This window comes from Pseudoliparis swirei, chromosome 1, assembly GCF_029220125.1.
Source record: "Pseudoliparis swirei isolate HS2019 ecotype Mariana Trench chromosome 1, NWPU_hadal_v1, whole genome shotgun sequence".
Lineage (NCBI taxonomy): Eukaryota > Metazoa > Chordata > Actinopteri > Perciformes > Liparidae > Pseudoliparis > Pseudoliparis swirei.
The window spans coordinates 293629-314261 of NC_079388.1; the positions used below are offsets into that span (position 1 = coordinate 293629).

Here is a 20633-nt window from a genome sequence, read left to right on the forward strand (position 1 = left end):
TTGGCAACTGTTTGAGGTTCCTGAATGCGGCTGCTCTGACATCACACCCTCAGTGTCCCCTCCATGGCCTCCACCGCTCTGTGAAAGTCGTCCCCGTCTTTGAAGGCTGCTTATCGTACCTTGTTGTCGGACCATGTTGATAAGCCGTCCGTCACGTCTTGTATGTCGGCCTGTGGTCTCCTCCCGTTTGGATAGTCCTCATGTTTTTATCAATTTCGACCGCGCCGCTTGTAATTCAGACTTTAGTTCATCCAAATCTTCTGCTAGTGCACTTTGGGTTCCGCTCTACTAATTTAGAAAATCTTTTGGGAAAAAACTGTGTGGCTGTCAAACTAATAATGGCTGTGACGTGGATAACGCATCCTATTGGTTAAAGAAGATACGGGTTATGTAACGCAGCATGAAACCCTGGCAGGGTTTTGACTCCGTTGGTTCCGCAGCAGTCCGAGGCGTCATGGTGACCTGCAGAGAGAGGTCGAACACAGACAGCGTTGACCTCCAGGAGGCATGGCCATGAGCTTCCTGAGCTCTAAACCTGTGTTCTTTCCTCCCCAAGTCTCAGGAGAATAAGACCTTCCTGTCCATGATCAACAACGTGCTGATGACCGACGGCTTCTACTTCTGCACTGACTACGACCTGACGCACACGCTGCAGCGGCTGGCCAACACCAGCCCCGACTTCCAGGAGATGAGTCTGCTGGAGAGGGTGAGGCGGCCATAGATCCTGGAGCGAGCGGTTCCCTGGCGCTGCTCCGTTGGGAGCACATCGGAGTGTGTGGTGTGTGTGGAGCTGGTGCTTCATGGTGCTGTTGTTTCCTCAGCACCATGAAGTTTATTCGGATCAATCCCAAATGCAAATACTCACTAGAGCACCAAATGTGGATTAATCCGCCACTAAAAATAGTCCCCAATAAATGCACTACTTCCTGTTTGAGTAACGCCTGCTGACATTTACAGAGATCAGCTGCTTCAGGGAATTACTGAAACTATATATCCACTCAGTGGTCAGTTTATTAGGTACACCTGGATAACACTCAGGAACTGAATCCGTCACGCACAGCGCCAACATGGTACTGAAGAGCTTCTTGAGTCTCTTCCTTCCTGCTGCTGTCACTCAACAACCAACACGGCCCACCAGACACTGACTCGTGTGCAACATCTAGGAAACTGATCAATCTCTATATTTCCTGTTCAGTTATATTCAGAATGGCAACAGTTTAATAATGTATCATCGGCCTTTTATCCTGATGCTTCTTGTTATTGGGTAAGACGGTTTGCTGTATTTACTGATCTTCCATGTTCCACATAGTCTTTTGATCAGTTTACAATCAGACAAATATAGCTCCTTGTGGTTTAGAAAGGCTTGTGAAGGTCATAATGTAGTTTTCTATGCATGTTTCTTACACAAATATGTGACCATGCCAAAATGATTGCTTCAATTACTGTTCAAATGATTGATTACTTAATCAGGGTGGGGACCCCTGGATTCTGACTCGGAGGGCTATACGATTAGAAACGCTTTGATTTCTATACATTTATTTTCTCTATTTATTTTTGCGACTGCTTGCTACTTTAAAAACGTAAAAATATATTTGTATTCATCCATAATTGGAATAAACATATAAATTGACTTCCATTGTCCAAACGAGTCCATTGATGCATTCAGTCCGTCATAATGATCGTTTTCAGGCCTTTGGGTCTCCGCCTGATGAATAATGTGTTCATGTGGTTTCCAGGCAGATCAGAGGTTTGTGTGGAACGGGAACCTCTTGAGAGAGCTGGCTGCACAACCAGAGGTACTGACCCGTTTGCTCTTCACTCCATGTTCTTCTACTTCTTTCATGACTAACCGTCCCCGTTTCCCCATAGCTTCATAAGTTTGCACTCCCTGTTGTCCATGGATGTATCCTTTCCACTGGTATCTGGTGCTTTGTCATGAGCATGAGGCATCTCATCTGACCTCACCACACGGTCGATCACATGAGAGAAACTCCGGAGCAAAGTGTTTCCTTGACCCTCCAAGTCATCGTGATGAAGCCATGCCGTATAAACGGAAAGATCTTTGAGTGGATCCTCATATCCAGGAGGAGCTGCTTCCGGGCCGGCGTCAGATACTACGTGAGAGGTAAACCCTGTGTCTGTTTGTGGAACTGCAGTCTGAAGGTCTGGCTAACCCTGAAGGTCTAGCTAACCCTGAAGGTCAGGCTAACCCTGAAGGTCTGGCTAACCCTGAAGGTCTGGCTAACCCTGAAGGTCAGGCTAACCCTGAAGGTCAGGCTAACCCTGAAGGTCTGGCTAACCCTGAAGGTCTGGCTAACCCTGAAGGTCTGGCTAACCCTGAATGTCTAGCTAACCCTGAAGGTCTGGCTAACCCTGAATGTCTAGCTAACCCTGAAGGTCTAGCTAACCCTGAAGGTCTGGCTAACCCTGAATGTCTAGCCAACCCTGAAGGTCTAGCTAACCCTGAAGGTCTAGCTAACCCTGAAGGTCTGGCTAACCCTGAAGGTCAGGCTAACCCTGAAGGTCTGGCTAACCCTGAAGGTCAGGCTAACCCTGAAGGTCTGGCTAACCCTGAATGTCTAGCTAACCCTGAAGGTCTAGCTAACCCTGAAGGTCTGGCTAACCCTGAATGTCTAGCTAACCCTGAAGGTCTAGCTAACCCTGAAGGTCTGGCTAACCCTGAATGTCTAGCCAACCCTGAAGGTCTAGCTAACCCTGAAGGTCTGGCTAACCCTGAAGGTCTGGCTAACCCTGAAGGTCTGGCTAATGCGGAAGGTCTGGCTAACCCTGAAGGTCTGGCTAACCCTGAAGGTCTGGCTAACCCTGAAGGTCAGGCTAACCCTGTGTGTGATGAACTGCAGTCTGAAGGTCTAGCTAACCCTGAAGGTCTGGCTAACCCTGAAGGTCTAGCTAACCCTGAAGGTCTGGCTAACCCTGAAGGTCTAGCTAACCCTGAAGGTCTAGCTAACCCTGAAGGTCTGGCTAACCCTGAAGGTCTGGCTAACCCTGAAGGTCTGGCTAACCCTGAAGGTCTGGCTAACCCTGAAGGTCAGGCTAACCCTGAAGGTCAGGCTAACCCTGAAGGTCAGGCTAACCCTGAAGGTCAGGCTAATTGATTATAGTTCAGCTTTCAACACCATAGTCCCCTCCAGACTGGCCGGCAAGCTGATTGAGCTGGGACTGAACACCCCCCTGTGTGCTTGGATCCTGGACTTCCTGACCGCCAGGCCACAGGTGGTCAGGGTGGGCAGACACACCTCCAAATCCCTCACCCTGAACACAGGATCCCCCCAGGGTTGCGTCCTCAGCCCCCTACTGTACTCCCTGTACACACATGACTGTGTGGCCAGGTTCAGCTCCAACACCATCATCAAGTTTGCGGATGACACAGTGGTGGTGGGCCTGATCTCCGACAACGCGAGAAGGCCTACCTGGAGGAAGTTGCTGATCTGTCACTCTGGTGCCAGGACAACAGCCTCATCATGAATGTCACCAAAACTAAGGAGCTGATTGTGGACTTTAGGAGGGTACAACAACAGAGGTACACACCACTGAGGATTATCGGGACTACTGTGGAGAGGGTGAGAGGGTATAAATACCTGGGAGTCCACATCACCGAGGATCTGACATGGTCAACGAACACAGACACTCTGGTGAGAAAGGCAAGGCAGCGCCTCTACCACCTCAGGCAGCTGAGGAAATTTAAAGTTTCCCAGAGGATCCTTCAGTCCTTCTACTCTGGAGCTGTAGAGGCGTCCTGACAGGAAGCATCACAGCCTGGTTTGGCAACTGCTCCGCTCAGGACAGGAAGGCTCTGCAGAGAGTAGTGCGTCGGCTGAGCGCACTATTGGAACTACACTCCCACCCTGCAGGACTTGTACACCAGGAGGTGCAGAACCAGAGCCGGCAGGATCATGAAGGATCCTCACCACCCCAACAACAGACTGTTTCAGCTGCTGCGGTCAGGCAGGCGCCTCCGTAGTCACGCTGCAAGAACAGAGAGACTGAGACGGAGTTTCTTTCCTCAGGCCATCAGGACTGTGAACTCCGACCTCACCAGGACCCCCACATAGACCCACACAACTGCCCCTCTTAGGCACACACACACACACACACACACACACACACTTACTGTAAATATTGTGTTTTTTATTGTAAATAGTGTGTACTTGTTGCCCTTGCACATTCCTGCTGAGCATTGCCACTTTCATTTCACTGCACACCCTGTGTGTGTATGTGACAAATAAAACATCTTGAATCTTGAATCTTGAACCCTGAAGGTCAGGCTAACCCTGAAGGTCTGGCTAACCCTGAAGGTCTGGCTAACCCTGAAGGTCTGGCTAACCCTGAAGGTCAGGCTAACCCTGAAGGTCAGGCTAACCCTGAAGGTCTGGCTAACCCTGAAGGTCAGGCTAACCCTGAAGGTCTGGCTAACCCTGAAGGTCTGGCTAACCCTGAAGGTCTAGCTAACCCTGAAGGTCTAGCTAACCCTGAAGGTCAGGCTAACCCTGAAGGTCTGGCTAACCCTGAAGGTCTGGCTAACCCTGAAGGTCTGGCTAACCCTGAAGGTCTGGCTAACTAATGCGGAAGGTCTGGCTAACCCTGAAGGTCTGGCTAACCCTGAAGGTCTAGCTAACCCTGAAGGTCTGGCTAACCCTGAAGGTCAGGCTAACCCTGAAGGTCTGGCTAACCAGTCTGAAGGTCTGGCTAACCTTGTGTGTGATGAACTACAGTCTGAAGGTCTAGCTAACCCTGAAGGTCTGGCTAACCCTGTGTGTGATGAACTACAGTCTGAAGGTCTAGCTAACCCTGAAGGTCTGGCTAACCCTGAATGTCTGGCTAACCCTGAAGGTCTAGCTAACCCTGAAGGTCTGGCTAACCCTGAATGTCTGGCTAACCCTGAAGGTCTGGCTAACCCTGAAGGTCTAGCTAACCCTGAAGGTCTGGCTAACCCTGAAGGTCTGGCTAACCCTGAAGGTCTAGCTAACCCTGAAGGTCTGGCTAACCCTGAAGGTCAGGCTAACCCTGTGTGTGATGAACTACAGTCTGAAGGTCAGGCTAACCCTGAAGGTCAGGCTAACCCTGTGTGTGATGAACTACAGTCTGAAGGTCTGGCTAACCCTGAAGGTCAGGCTAACCCTGAAGGTCTGGCTAACCCTGAAGGTCTGGCTAACCCTGAAGGTCTGGCTAACCCTGAAGGTCTGGCTAACCCTGTGTGTGATGAACTACAGTCTGAAGGTCAGGCTAACCCTGAAGGTCAGGCTAACCCTGTGTGTGATGAACTACAGTCTGAAGGTCTGGCTAACCCTGAAGGTCTGGCTAACCCTGAAGGTCTGGCTAACCCTGAAGGTCTAGCTAACCCTGAAGGTCTGGCTAACGCGGAAGGTCTGGCTAACCCTGAAGGTCTGGCTAACCCTGAATGTCTAGCTAACCCTGAAGGTCTGGCTAACCCTGAATGTCTAGCTAACCCTGAAGGTCTAGCTAACCCTGAAGGTCTGGCTAACCCTGAATGTCTAGCTAACCCTGAATGTCTAGCTAACCCTGAAGGTCTGGCTAACCCTGAAGGTCTAGCTAACCCTGAAGGTCTAGCTAACCCTGAAGGTCTGGCTAACCCTGAAGGTCTAGCTAACCCTGAAGGTCAGGCTAACCCTGAAGGTCTGGCTAACCCTGAAGGTCTAGCTAACCCTGAAGGTCTAGCTAACCCTGTGTGTGATGAACTACAGTCTGAAGGTCAGGCTAACCCTGAAGGTCAGGCTAACCCTGAAGGTCAGGCTAACCCTGTGTGTGATCAACTACAGTCTGAAGGTCAGGCTAACCCTGAATGTCTGGCTAACCCTGAAGGTCTGGCTAACCCTGAAGGTCAGGCTAACCCTGAAGGTCAGGCTAACCCTGTGTGTGATGAACTACAGTCTGAAGGTCAGGCTAACCCTGAAGGTCAGGCTAACCCTGTGTGTGATGAACTACAGTCTGAAGGTCAGGCTAACCCTGAAGGTCAGGCTAACCCTGTGTGTGATGAACTACAGTCTGAAGGTCAGGCTAACCCTGTGTGTGATGAACTACAGTCTGAAGGTCAGGCTAACCCTGAAGGTCAGACTAACCCTGTGTGTGATGAAATGAACTACAGTCTGAAGGTCAGGCTAACCCTGAAGGTCAGGCTAACCCTGTGTGTGATGAACTACAGTCTGAAGGTCAGGCTAACCCTGAAGGTCAGACTAACCCTGTGTGATGAACTACAGTCTGAAGGTCAGGCTAACCCTGAAGGTCAGGCTAACCCTGTGTGTGATGAACTACAGTCTGAAGGTCAGGCTAACCCTGTGTGTGATGAACTACAGTCTGAAGGTCAGGCTAACCCTGAAGGTCAGGCTAACCCTGTGTGTGATGAACTACAGTCTGAAGGTCAGGCTAACCCTGAAGGTCAGGCTAACCCTGTGTGTGATGAACTACAGTCTGAAGGTCAGGCTAACCCTGAAGGTCAGGCTAACCCTGTGTGTGATGAACTACAGTCTGAAGGTCAGGCTAACCCTGAAGGTCAGGCTAACCCTGTGTGTGATGAACTACAGTCTGAAGGTCAGGCTAACCCTGTGTGTGATGAACTACAGTCTGAAGGTCAGGCTAACCCTGAAGGTCAGGCTAACCCTGTGTGCTCTCTGTCCTGCTGCCTCCAGGCATCGACTCTGAAGGCCATGCTGCCAACTTTGTGGAGACGGAGCAGCTGGTCCTGTACGAGGGAGCCAAGGCTTCGTTTGTCCAGGCGAGTACGCAGCTGAAGACTCCTTGAAGAGTCTCCTTGGTGCCCGGCTCGTTGCACGTTTGAGGAACGCAGTCTCCTTTGTGGTTCATCCCCAGACTCGAGGGTCCATCCCCTTCTACTGGAGTCAGAGGCCCAACCTCAAATACAAACCCAAACCCGTGATCAACAAAACCACCAATCACGTAGGGGCCGTTGTGTTTGCTTGTTCATGGCGCTGTGCTCATGCTAACCGTTCCAACATGTTGTGCAGATGGATGGCTTCCAGAGGCATTTTGACTCTCAGGTCCTCATCTACGGGAGGCAAACTATTCTGAACCTGGTAGGACCCGAATCAAGCTCTCCATTCTTTCTTTTATCAGCAAGGTCTTCTGAGGCCAATGTGTGTGGTCTGTTTCTTCCAGGTGAACCACAAGGGCTCAGAGAAACCCCTGGAGCAGGCCTTTGCCAAGATGGTGTCTGGCCTGAACAACGGGATGCTCAGGTAAGTGTCCCTCCATGACTTGTATGTTTGTGTTCATCATGACGTCATCAGGTCAGGCATCCGGTCCTCCTCTCATGCTTTGTGTTGGGTTAGGCGGTGTCTGGGTTTAACCCAGTTTGAGATGAAGCCATTCATACCGATTGTTACCACTCGGAGGCTAGACTTCATTGCTCTGCTGGTGTGGGGGTCTGGTCTCCTCCCTGTTGGCAGTACGTTGGCCCTGTCAGACACGCCTGTGTTGAGAGAAGGATGTTGTCTGAGACACACGGGTCGCAGTAAGTCCTGCTACGTTGTGAATTCTTGTTCAGGAGGACACACAGTTTGTAAATATTTGAAACCACCCTGATTCGAACCGATAGAACGTTGTGATGAAGAATCATCAGATCCATGTGATGATGTATTGACACCCTCACTGTTTATCGTGAGCATGGCACAGTGATGTGTCATCTAAATGAAGACGCAGTATCACTCCTGTAAACACATGTGCTGTGAGAGAAAACTAATCATTTCAGTCGACTTGACTAGTTCTTGAATGAAGATGTCACTGCTCTGCCGAGCCGCCCCGTGTAGAGCGTGAGGGAGGCTCGTGCTTCTCAAAGGACAACTATGACATTGTCTAAACTCATGCATGATATTCCTGTGAGTCCACAACCACGGGCCAAGAACCGTGTGACGTCAGCCAGTCCAACGTGTGTAGAGAGATGGTCTGGATGTTTCACTGCAATAGATTTGCAGCGACACTCCCTGCATGATGACATCACCTGTTTGAGTGAGACGAGCCGGTGTTCATCAGCTTGTCTGAGGTGTTCCCCTTTGATCTATGACGCTAGTCTATTGGAGTACAACATGAATGAGGCGGTCCTGGTGGTGGTGATGGTGCTCGTGAAAGCAGCTTCCTCTGCTCTCCTGGTCCAGCCACATCCTGCTCTCTGACCGTGCTTTAGTTTAGTTTGCAGACTAAAGACCTGACGGCAGACGTTGACTCTGTCCTCAGTTACGTCGCCTTCGACTTCCACAAAGAGTGCAGCCACATGAGGTGGGACCGCCTCCAGATTCTCGTGGATGACGTTGCTGAGACACAAGACCAGTACAGGTAGCTTCCCCTTGGTCCTCTTCTGATGGCACCTTGTGGTACGCCGTGGAGGAGCATTCAGGAGCGTCTCTGTGCAGCTACTTCATGGTGAGCCCCGAGGGGAAGGCGCTGGCCCAGCAGAGGGGACTGTTCCGCAGCAACTGCATGGACTGCCTGGACCGGACCAACGTCATCCAGAGCCTGCTGGCCCGGAGCGCCCTGCAGTCGCAGCTCCTGGTCTGTCGCCTGGCAACGGCTTCCTCGTGTCACGTTGGAGACGTCGTGGCATTGAACACGAGTGCTGCTCTTTGTCTTGTGCCTGCAGAGGATGGGGGTTCTGAGCGTGGGTCAGCGGCTGGAGGAGCAGCTCGAGTTTGAGAAGATCTACAAGAATGGTGTGTGTGTGTGTGTGTGTGTTCACGTGTGTGTTCACGTGTGTGTTCACTCCTCTGTGTACTCTAACCAGCATGGGCCGACAACGCCAATGCATGCGCTGTCCAGTACGCTGGAACTGGAGCCTTAAAAACGGACTTCACCAGGTAGCGTAGCATCCGTTGGTCAACGTGTTGCTGTTGTCCCTGGAGAGCCTGCAGCTCTTTAACCTTTGACCTCTCCACCAGGACCGGGAGGAGGACCCGGTGGGGGCTGCTGGTGGACGGGTGGAACTCAATGATCCGCTACTACAAAAACAACTTCTCTGATGGATTCCGACAGGTTGGATGTGACACATGGAGTCTGTGAACACACAGCACCTTGTCCTCATGCGCCGCGTGTGAGTGGATGCACATGTCAGCGTGTCTGTGATGTCGTCCCGCTCTCAGGACGCCATCGACCTGTTTCTGGGTAACTTCGCTGTGGATGAGTCTGACGGGCCCACTCCTCTCCGGGTGCAGAAGGACTGGAAGTTCCTCACGGTCGGTCCAGCTGTCCGTCCGTAGCGTCCCTCTCAGGAGGTCATGTGACTGCAGTGTAACCTTTGACCTCTTCCTGCAGCTGCCCATCATCATGCTGGTGGCATTCTCCATGTGCATCGTCTGCCTGCTCATGGCTGGTAAGTTCTAGAAATGTTCCCACTGGCTCATGATCTCTTCTCTGTTGACTTGAGGGAGAGAGCTGTTGACCCTGTGTCCTGTAGGCGACACGTGGACGGAGACCCTGGCCTACGTGGTGTTCTGGGGGGCGGCGAGCGCCATCACAGCCACCATCATCCTGTTCAACGGGCAGGACTTTGTGGACGCGCCCAAGCTGGTGCACAAGGAGAAGCTGGACTGAGGCGCGGAGCAGGCGGACTGTTGACCTCTACATCCTGTGTGGAGGTGCTGCTGTCCCCTCCAGAGGCTGTGATGCACTTTGACTGTTTTAATGTTCTTTACTTTCCTCAAAACAACCATTTAGAACACTACTGCTCATTTTGGTATTCCATATTTGTGTCATGATGTCACCAAGCTGAACCGACCAATAGACATGATGGTGAAGCGGGGGCGGTCAGTGTCCACACCACACATGAGTCATCAGTGATGATGAGGGCAGCTCCTTCATCCCAACACATCGTATGTCTAACATTCAAATAACAGTCCCTCTCAGAGTATCTGATGGTCCCCAGACTGCCGAGGAGCTGATGGGCCCTGAATGCACCGCGCCGTACAACGGGCACGTCCAGGTGAACGTGTGTCTGGCCGTGTGCTGAGCCATCGGTTCTGACGCTAACTTGTGATTGGTCGCCGCTGCTCTCGGGGGTCTCCATGGTTTCTGTCCAGACGGGTGATGAGCACGTTGTCTCCACACGGGTTGTTGTTGTTGTTGTTGGCCTTACAGGCCGTCTAGGACCTGTCTTCTTCTCCGTCCCAGGGGAAACTGCTGCAGCCGTTGTCATGGGAGCAGACATGGTGGCTGGGTCAGAGATGTAGCTGGAGACATGGGGAGGAGTTCTGTGGTCCTGCAGCAGAACATCAGTGTTTCTGACCTCCTTTAAGATCTTTATACGTCTTACCATCGAGTGTTTACTGTGTCGTGACAATATCAGACACTTCTGTTGAAGTCCAAATCCTTGATCTCCAGAGGATTGTTCCGGGGATTCCCTTTGATCTCCGACCTGACGTTGCATGGGTTTACCGTGCTCCTGTCCAGGTGGTCCAGGTGCAGCCTTCCATTCATGTAAAGCCACTCTGATGTTGATGAAGCCGTGTGTGATGTCCTATGCAGGAGGTCTGCTGTTGGTCCTGCAGTGAGAACAGGATCTCATGTGACGGGTCATCCGTGTGGATGTGTTCATGGCCGTGCTCCAGCTCGGTTCATTCTGATCTGAACCGTCTCACGTCGTAAAGCAGGAGAGGCCAGACAACGCTCTTTACATCTGGGGAACAGGACGAGCCGTGAGGGCAGGATCACTTCTGCGTCAGACGTGTTGCTCTGCATGACGGCAGCGGCTGGTGGCTCCGGAGCGCTCCTCCTGGAGCTCATCAGTCGTTCAGCGCCTCATGGACACGCCCTCCTCTGCTCACGCAGCAGACCTGTGGTGTTCTGGGATGTGGTCATGACGTGTTCTTTAGCTTGTGGACATCACTCTAGTGGATCATGTGATGTGTCACATGACGAGCACACTTTACTGCACCTGTTCATTTGGGCTTCCTTTGATCACACTGATCTTTCTTCTTCTTGGGCATCTGGGGGCTTTAGAAATGTGTGGAGGGTTCATTCTTCATTTAAAGAATAAAGTATATATTCAAGCATATCAAATGAAACGCTGTCAACATTTGTTTGTTGTACTTGGGATCATTAATAAATTGGTTTAGTCTATTGCACACAAGCGGATACTTAGTTTGATGCAACGCTGGAGTGTTTGTGTCTGAAGGCGGTCCACCAACAGGACCACGGCACCGGGCTGACTGCATGCAGACGGCCCCGACGCGACCCCGACGCGACCCCTTCTGCAGCCGGACAGAGACGGCCTGGCCTTCAATGTGGACAACCTTTGCGGCCTCTGACAGGGATGTGGACCTCCAGGCGCTGCCTCCTCTCCAGGTGAAGGTCACGTTGAGGAGAACGACCTGGGGTCGGCTCTGCTTTCTCAAGTCCTTCTCCATGGGCTCCTCAAACTCCTCCCAGAGCCGCAGCCCTGCTGGTACCAAAAGGCCTCCTTCAGCTCCACCCCGGGTGTCAATACATCTATATATGTATATACTAATTGATAAGTAGTGATTTAAATGATGCATCTGTTAGTAGTTCGTATAAATGCATCTGATGGCCGTTGAGTCTCCTCAGAGGTCAGACATGGGGACAAGGCTCTGGGTTATGGGTCCACTAGTGCACGTCCATTCAGAGCCACTAGGTGGCGACAGTGCAGCAGGTTGGCTGCTGGCCGCCATCAATACGAGGCGAGAAGAAGAAGGACGTCGCTTGACGTCAGCACGTAACGTGGATGTACTCCCCCCCCCCCCCCCTTTATTATTCTACTTAGCATGTGCAGCCTCGACGGTTCCGCCTAACTGACGCCGTCCACCCTCCGGTCCTTCCCGTGATCGCGACCCCCGCCGCGGCAGCATGAGCACGTTGTGGATGGGCAACGTGAGTACCGCCGAACGCGAGCCGCGGAACGCGCCCTGAACGCGGCTAGCTGCGCGCGTTGTGCGCATGGAGCTCAAAACCTTTAGTAAAACACGTTAATGTCGTCGTGCTGGTTGGGCTTCAACGCGCTTCGCGTTAACCGGAACCCCGTGTTTAGTTTCGGCTCCTGAGCACCGGAAAGCAACACGTAGCGGAGAGCTAGCAGCTAGCCGCTAGCTCTCCGCTCCACGGCGCATGCGCGAGCCCCTGATGGGCTCCAGTGGAACGTGGGCTGTGTCTACTACCGCGCACTTGAGCACTTGGAGCTGACTTTCAGTGTTCGAAGTGCGCCACTGAAAAAACCAGCAGAATTCAGTGCACTGAAAGTACCCGGATGGTGCACTGCAAACGGGCAAAACATGTAAAACGATGGACACTACTCGCCCTAAGCGGCCGCCATCTTGGCTACGTACCGGAAGAGGAGGAGCCCTTTCGCCAGCTTTTCATTTTATTTCTAAAACAATGGCGGACAGCACAAGCGGTAGACCACGAAGCTACAGACCGTAAATGTAAGTATCAGCGGTAATTACACATTGTACTGGTATTACAATGTACTACTAACATGCCATTCTCAGATTAGTGAGCATACCTAGGTAGCATTAGATGCCATTGGATCTGCATGGCAGTTATGATAAACTAGCTGGCTAAGCCACCACCCGGCCAGTCCGACGAAGGTGCACTTTTATCGGACACTTTTCGCTTGACGAGCGGGGCAGGTGGCGGGCTCCAACGGCAAGTCCGACGACAGATAGCTGTCAGTCATCGGACAGTGTTAAACAACTGCTGTTCTGTTAAACAATCGAAATAGCAATTTTAATAATGGATTAACAATGGATATGCTCAGTTTAATAACGGGTTAACATGACACCGCGAGCGTTTGCACACACGCCGCCCGATAATTAATACCGTTACGATAGCTATCTAAGCTTGTCCTTCTAGAAATAATTGTAGCTTTCAATCATCGTTGTGTGTTGTTTTTTAGATGTTGTGTATGTATGTATTAATTTAAATGTAATCGTGGTCTGGGACAGAGCACTGAATGGCTATCCTATTTCTGTTTCCTGCCCCAGAGACGTTTCCTGGAGGTGCTGGTGCTGGTCCTCTGCTGCCCTCCCGACATCTGGCTCCAATGACCTCTGGCACCTCACATCCACCTCCAGGGCCTTTAAGAAGATGGACCGCCATCGCGTCTTCAGTATCCCGAAGGACCTCTCCACAACACACCTGGCCTTTGACAGGCAGCAGTTGTAGCTTGGAGGTGGACAGGCTGCCTGAAGGGGGTCATGAGGCAGATGGGTTGGGACAGGCAGGGTAGCCACCATCCCCAAGGATACAGTATCCTGGTGGAGGGGATGACTGCTCATAGAAGATGGGGCTGTTATTCAGGACCCTGGCATCATGCACTGAGCCCGGGGCCTGTCGAAGGCCCTGGCCACCACCCGATAGGAGGTGGCGCTGGCAAGCCAAAAAATAAACACTAGACGGGAGATCTCGGGGCCCCAACCGTGGTCAGTCAGTGCCCAGCACAGCCATGAGGGCGTTGAATGACTCGGGTGAGCCTGAAGTCCACCCTCATGTCACTGTGGCCATCACAACACAACGCCAGCAGTGGCATTGCAACATTGATACGGCAGCGCCGCCTGGGACTGGGTGGCTGCTGTAGAGTGTGGGGAGGGGAGGGGAAGGGAAGATTATATTAATATGCAAGTCATTTTATCAATAAAATGTTGTCATTGAGGTTTTGTAGTCTTTTATTGCGTTTTCTGATTTATATTAGAATTGATGCATGTTTGTAACAATAATTAATATGCCTGTGTGTTCAATTGCTAATTGATTCCTGCATCAGGGTGAACTTCACTACAACAGAGATGTGTATAAAAGTACAGTCAGTCAAAGTAGGCCTATTACTGTGTGAATTCAAGCAGATGATGACTATCATTTCAGTGGATAATTCTTAAAACTAATTGGAATCTAGGGACAAACATGTACAGATTTGTCATGTTTTATTTCCATATGGTGTGTATGTGGATTGCAAAGAAGAAGGCTACTTCTGACAAAGATAATTGAGAATTTAGCATACCTAGCGAGGAGAATTTAATTGCAACTATTACATGAAGCTATGCTGTGAAGGTAAGGCAAAATCACACAATTTAATTTACATATACCATCTCGACTTCAGCCAGAAGGCGGAGGCTCCTGCCGCGATTGTGGAGGTATCGCAGTTTCCACATGGGGTGGAGAAAGGTAAACAAGGGGCAACAAGAGGGCAAGAAGTGCATTCATTTGGTCACTTTAAGGGTTAGGGTATCGCAAGCAGATTTGCATACGTCACTCCCGGCTTAATTTCGCGGGTGCCGTGAACAGATTTGCGTCCGTCACTTCCGCCAAGTGGTTAACGGTTAAGTGTTCCATTTGGGACAGCGCTTCATCAGCGACGCAGTGCACTGAATTGCAGTGCACTTCGTTAAGTGCGCGGTAGTAGACACAGCCGTGGTCTCTGTTTATTCTCCATCTCGACGCATCAGACCAGCTCCACACTCACACCTCCTGTTGGAGACATGGAGACTGACACATGAGTCCTACTTGTGAAAACACCTTTAGATGTGAGATAACTCAGCTTTTTATGTAGATATTATCGGGATGCGGATGAATCTCAGTTTCTACACACAATCCAGTGCTTTGACGGCCTTCACGCCTGGAGGCCGTGTCTCAGTGTGTTGCTGAGCTCTCCGTCTGTCGCCTGCAGCTGGAGATCTACATGGATGAGAAGTTCATCACCAGGTCCTTCTCCACCATGGGGGAGCAGGTGGTCAATGTGCGCATCATACGCAACAAGATGACCGGGTGAGAATGAAATCCACAAGCGGTCGTCCCGTTTGGGCGGGCTCCATTCTGACGTTAAACAGTTTGTCGTCCCCCAGGGGGGCCCTGGGCTACTGCTTCGTGGAGATGACCGATGAGGCCACAGCGGAGAGATGTCTCCGCAAAATCAACGGGAAATCCTTGCCGGGATCCAGTCCGGTAGGTCCAGACCGTCGCCACGCTGCAGTGTTTGTCCTGAGAAAAGGCTTTTAACGTTCCTCTCCCACAGGCCACGAGGTTCAAACTGAACCGAGCCACCTTCGGGAAGCAGGACAGTGGGTGAGTCATACGGAGCAGAGCCAATCAAACAAGGCGGTTCAGGGTCACGTCTGTGTTTTACAGCCCGGCCCAATCTTCTTCTGTTCTGAAGTCTAAGTGACCAATGGAGACAACGCTTTGTGTCTCCGGTAATGAGGGACAGCCTTCAGCATCAGAGCGCCCTGCGCCCGCTAAAGGGCGTCGGGTCCCTGACTTGATGTGGGCGGAGACGTGACCTCAGAGCTGCTCCTGCTCCATATTCAGATCTGACGAGGCTTTTGTGAGACTGGGACGTGATAATGACAGATTAACGGATTATTAAAGCGTTGGCTGCGGCCCCTCCCTGCTCCTCCCTCATGCTGCGTCGGCTGAGGTCAGAGGAACGCTCCCTCAGCAAAGCTACTTAAACATGTTGTTAAACATTGCACATGTTAAGAAGGGAATATGAAGCGTCTACATGACACATACTTGCTTATTGATAGTGCACATGAGTAACTGGACCATATTCAAAGGGTGTCCCCAGAAACATGAGTTCAGCTTGTAAACACGACGTTTCCCTGTAAGATGAGTGGTCCCAGTGAGTCCCTGATGACGTGTGTCCCCCTGCAGTCAGATGTACTCTCTGTTTGTGGGAGATCTCACTCCGGAGGTGGACGACGGGATGCTTTACGAGTTCTTTTACAACCGCTACCCTTCCTGTCGAGGGGGGAAAGTAGTGCTGGACAGCATGGGCAACTCCAAGTGAGTATCCCGACGTCCTGTTGCGTGTTCATGAGCCTCCTGCAGCCGCCAGGGTGTCTGAGCAGAGGGGGAGGGGCCCTGTGAAGCTGCTCTGGGGCTCTTCATTGAGGGACTTGAGTGGAGGGTTTCCTCTTCACATCTGTTCCTCGTGCTGCTGTCCCGTAGCCACGCCCTCTCTGTCCCGTAGCCACGCCACCTCAGGGTCCGCGATGGAAAAAAAATAAACAACCTGTGTTCATCACGTCAGCGAGTATGTTTCCAGTCGGCTCCAGCAGAACCCTCGTTCTGTTTGGATCAATAGTCATGGAGTTGATAAGCGAGTCTTCTTGTCTGATCAATGCTGTGAGGTGAATGGACAGAGCGGCACAGATTTTTTTTGGAGCACCGAAGACCCATTTCGACCCAGGAAAAACCCTGCTTCTGTCCCGTAGCCATGCCCCCTCTGTCCCGTAGCCACGCCCCTCTGTCCTGTAGCCACGCCCCCTCTGTCTCTCTCTCTCCACTCAGCTGCTCTGTCTCTCTCCTCTCACAGCTGCTCTGTCTCTCTCCTCTCTCAGCTGCTCTGTCTCTCTCCACTCAGCTGCTCTGTCTCTCTCTCCCTAGGGGCTGTGGCTTTGTCCAGTTCCCAGACGAGCGGCTGCAGAAGCGGGCCTTGGAGGACTGTCAGGGCGCCGTGGGCCTGGGGGGTAAGCCTCTGAGGCTGAGCCTGGCTGCCAACAAGTGAGTAGTCGTGCTGGGCGGTGGGTGTGAGACGCGTGGGGGCGGAGCTCAGCACTGTCTCCTCCTCCCTCTTGAGCTTAAGGAACCGGCAGCAGCAGCAGCAGCCGCCGTCGGAGCAGAGGGCGTGGCAGGCCGGCTCGGGGTACAAGCCCGGCTACGACCAGTTCAACCAGTACCAGCAGCAGGCCTACCCGGGGTACTACCCCTCCTGGGGCTACGACCAGGCCGCCGGAGGCTACGGCTACAACTACCAGCAGTACGACTACTCTCAGTACCCCCCCCCCCAGGTGAGTGGTGCCAGCCGCCAGCAGCCGGGTTCCTACGCTCATGGAAAATCACAAAAGTTTTGGAAAAGTCCTGGAGATTTGTTATATTCACATGTTCATTTACGCCGAGTTTGAAATAATGTATATATTTTAGAAAGAAAGACGCTCAAAATTTCAGCCGGCGTGCTCTCTGACTGGCGGCGCACAGTTCTCTGGTCATTTGTTTAGTTCAATGTAGACTGAGTGCTTTGGACTTCACGTTGTTTACATACGACTTGCTCTCAGTTGTTGATGTATGACCCGAGCTGTGAGTCTGGTCCTGTGAGCGGCGGTCAGCCTGTCTCTGGGTCACTGTGTCTCTGTGTCACTGTGTTCTCCGTGTCACTGTGTTCTCCGTGTCTCTGTGGTCACTGTGTTCTCCGTGTCTCTGTGGTCACTGTGTCCTCTGTGGTCTCTGTGTCACTGTGTTCTCCGTGTCACTGTGGTCACTGTGTCCTCTGTGGTCACTGTGTCCTCTGTGGTCACTGTGTCCTCTGTGTTCTCTGTGTCACTGTGTTCTCCGTGTCACTGTGTTCTGTGTCACTGTCCTCCGTGTCTCTGGTCACTGTGTCCTCCGTGTCTCTGTGGTCACTGTGTCCTCTGTGTCTGTGTTCTCTGTGTCACTGTGTCCTCTATGTCACTGTGTCCTCTGTGTCACTGTGTTCTCCATGTCACTGTTCTCCGTGTCACTGTGTCCTCTGTGTTCTCTGTGTCCTCTGTGTCACTGTGTTCTCCGTGTCACTGTGTTCTCCGTGTCTCTGTCACTGTCTCCTCTGTGTTCTCCGTGTCACTGTGTTCTGTGTCTCTGTCACTGTGTTCTCTGTGTCACTGTGTCACTGTGGTCACCGTGTTCTCTGTGTCACTGTGTCCTCTGTGTCACTGTGTTCTCTGTGTCCTCTATGTCCACTGTGTCCTCTGTGTCACTGTGTCACTGTTCTCCGTGTCACTGTGTTCTCTGTGTCACTGTGTTCTCTGTGTCACTGGTCACTGTGTCCTCTGTGTCAGTGTTCTCTGTGTCGCTGTGGTCACTGTGTCACTGTCTCTGTGGTCACTGTGTCTCTGTTACTGTGTTCTGTGGTCACTGTGTCCTCTGTGGTCACTGTGTTCTGTGTCCTCTGTGGTCACTCTGTCCTCTGTGTCACTGGTCTCTGTGTCTGTCTCTGTGGTCTCTGTGTTCTCTGTGTTCTCTGTGTCACTGGTCACTGTGTCTCTGTGTCACTGTTCTCCGTGTCACTGGTCTCTGTGGTCACTGTGTCCTCTGTGGTCACTGTGTCCTCTGTGGTCACTGTGTCCTCTGTGTTCACTGTGTTCACTGTGTCCTCTGTGGTCACTGTGTCCTGTGTCCTCTGTGTCCTCTGTGGTCACTGTGTCCTCTGTGTCCTCTGTGGTCACTGTGTCCTCTGTGTTCTCTGTCACTGTGTTCACTGTGTCCTCTGTGGTCCCTGTGGTCACTGTGTCCTCTGTGGTCACTGTGTGTTGTGTCCTCTGTGGTCACTCTGTCCTCTGTGTCACTGGTCTCTGTGTCACTGTGTCCTCTGTGTCTCTGTGTCACTGTTCTCTGTGGTCAGTGTCCTCTGTGGTCACTGTGTCCTCTGTGGTCACTGTGTCCTCTGTGGTCACTGTGTCCTCTGTGTTCACTGTGTCCTCTGTGTTCACTGTGTCCTCTATGGTCACTGTGTCCTGTGTCCTCTGTGGTCACTGTGTTCTCTGTGTCACTGTGTTCACTGTGTCCTCTGTGGTCCCTGTGTCCTCTGTGTTCTCTGTGTCACTGTGTCCTCTATGGTCACTGTGTTCTCTGTCACTGTGTCCTCTGTGGTCCCTGTGTCCTCTGTGTCCTCTGGTCACTGTGTTCACTGTCTCTGTGGTCTCTGTGTCCTCTGTTCTCTGTGTCTCTGGTCTCTGTGTTCTCTTTGTCCTCTATGGTCTCTGTGGTCACTGTGTCCTCTGTGGTCTCTGTGTTCTCTATGTCCTCTGTGGTCTCTGTGTTCTCTGTGTCTCTGTCCTCTGTGGTCACTGTGTCCTCTATGTCCTCTGTGGTCACTGTCCTCTGTGTCCTCTGTGGTCACTGTGTTCTCTGTGTCTCTGTCCTCTGTGGTCACTGTGTTCTGTGTCACTGTGGTCACTGTCCTCTGTGTCTCTGTGGTCACTGTGTTCTCTGTGTCTCTGTCCTCTGTGGTCACTGTGTTCTGTGTCACTGTGGTCACTGTCCTCTGTGTCTCTGTGTCGCTGTGGTCTCTGTGTCCTCTGTGGTCTGTGTCCTCTGTGTTCCCTATGTCTCTGTGGTCACTGTGTTATCTGTGTTCACTGTGTCCTCTGGTCTCTGTGTCCTCTGTGTTATCTGTGGTCTCTGTGTCCTCTGTGTCCTCTGTGGTCTGTGTCCTCTGTGTTCTCTATGTCTCTGTGGTCACTGTGTTATCTGTGGTCTCTGTGTTCTCTATGTCCTCTGTGGTCACTGTCCTCTGTGGTCTCTGTGGTCTCTGTGTCCTCTGTGGGCACTGTGTCCTCTGTGGTCACTGTGTTATCTGTGGTCACTGTGTCCTCTGTGTCCTCTGTGGTCACTGTGTTATCTGTGGTCACTGTGTTATCTGTGGTCACTGTGTCCTCTGTGGTCACTGTGTCCTCTGTGGTCTCTGTGTCCTCTGTGGTCTCTGTGTCCTCTGTGGGCACTGTGTCCTCTGTGGTCACTGTGTTATCTGTGGTCACTGTGTCCTCTGTGGTCTCTGTGTCCTCTGTGATCACTGTGTCCTCTGTGGTCTCTGTGTCCTCTGTGGTCTCTGTGGGCACTGTGTCCTCTGTGGTCTCTGTGTCCTCTGTGGTCTCTGTGGGCACTGTGTCCTCTGTGGTCACTGTGTTATCTGTGGTCTCTGTGTCCTCTGTGGTCACTGTGTTATCTGTGGTCACTGTGTCCTCTGTGGTCACTGTGTTCTCTGTGTCACTGTTCTGTTTGTCACTGTGTTCTCTGTGCAGGAGGCGGAGGCCGTGGAGGACGACGGGCTGGAAGGTGATGACATCATCTTCATTGTTGACGCATCATTCAGAGTTTTGGTTGTTTCCTGTACATGTTGACGGTGTTTACACCTGAAGCAGAACACCTGTGATGAGTCAGCACTCTAACGGACCGGTCCTGTGCTGCAGACCCCAGCCCCCAGCTGGATGTGCTGGAGGCCAACAGGAAGTTCATGGCGCTGAGCGAGGAGCTGTACGACGCCCTGATCGAGTGCCACTGGCAGCCGAGTGCCGAGCCCGACTACCTGCCCTGTGGCCTGCCGGAGCCGCTCTACTGCTGACCGGGCCTGGTGTTCTGATGGATCTGCAGAATGTGTTGGTCAGACACGGACTGTAAGGAGCCGACCCAGAGACACGCTCTGGGCCGGCGCTGAACCCCTCGGCTCCTAGTCCACGTTGTTGATGTCTATGTAATCTTTATTGTAACCACGGCAACGGGTCATCTCCTCTGTGAAGAACTCCAGAGCAGCTCGTCATCAATAAAAGGAGCAGGAAGCTGAGTCCATGTCTCTGAGCCACTTATCACACACTGACATGAGGACTAACACACACTGACATGAGGACTAACACACACACATGAGGACTGACGAGGTCTAAGACACACTGACATGAGGACTAACACACTGACATGAGGACTAACACACACTGACATGAGGACTAACACACACACATGAGGACTAACACACACTGACATGAGGACTGACGAGGTCTAAGACACACTGACATGAGGACTAACACTGACATGAGGACTAACACACACTGACATGAGGACTAACACACACTGACATGAGGACTAACACACACACATGAGGACTGACGAGGTCTAAGACACAC

At 51.9% G+C, this 20633-nt stretch overlaps 2 protein-coding genes across 4 annotated transcripts in view; both read left to right on the top strand.

Annotated features, from left to right (window-relative positions):
- sacm1la (SAC1 like phosphatidylinositide phosphatase a) overlaps positions 1-13644 on the top strand; it is a 43890-nt gene extending 30246 nt beyond the window's left edge. For all 3 annotated transcript variants that reach the window (XM_056413772.1, XM_056413781.1, XM_056413787.1), the window contains 18 exons: positions 557-706; positions 1737-1796; positions 1870-1903; positions 2024-2125; positions 6666-6751; positions 6847-6933; positions 7002-7070; positions 7153-7232; positions 8227-8325; positions 8403-8541; positions 8630-8699; positions 8771-8843; positions 8925-9018; positions 9126-9218; positions 9298-9355; positions 9440-11325; positions 11762-11868; positions 12978-13644. In XM_056413772.1, the coding sequence (XP_056269747.1) occupies positions 557-706; positions 1737-1796; positions 1870-1903; positions 2024-2125; positions 6666-6751; positions 6847-6933; positions 7002-7070; positions 7153-7232; positions 8227-8325; positions 8403-8541; positions 8630-8699; positions 8771-8843; positions 8925-9018; positions 9126-9218; positions 9298-9355; positions 9440-9576 (1431 nt within the window). In that variant the 3' untranslated portion in view covers positions 9577-11325; positions 11762-11868; positions 12978-13644. The remainder of the gene's footprint in view (positions 1-556; positions 707-1736; positions 1797-1869; positions 1904-2023; positions 2126-6665; positions 6752-6846; positions 6934-7001; positions 7071-7152; positions 7233-8226; positions 8326-8402; positions 8542-8629; positions 8700-8770; positions 8844-8924; positions 9019-9125; positions 9219-9297; positions 9356-9439; positions 11326-11761; positions 11869-12977) is intronic.
- On the top strand, positions 11778-20299 carry LOC130193320 (tRNA selenocysteine 1-associated protein 1-like). Its single transcript, XM_056413801.1, has 9 exons — positions 11778-11868; positions 14654-14751; positions 14829-14928; positions 14999-15048; positions 15637-15768; positions 16372-16488; positions 16565-16775; positions 19761-19794; positions 19929-20299. The coding sequence occupies exons 1-9, from the start codon at positions 11845-11847 to the stop codon at positions 20078-20080; spliced, it is 918 nt and encodes a 305-aa protein (XP_056269776.1). The 5' UTR covers positions 11778-11844; the 3' UTR covers positions 20081-20299.
- The last annotated feature ends 334 nt before the right edge of the window (positions 20300-20633 follow it).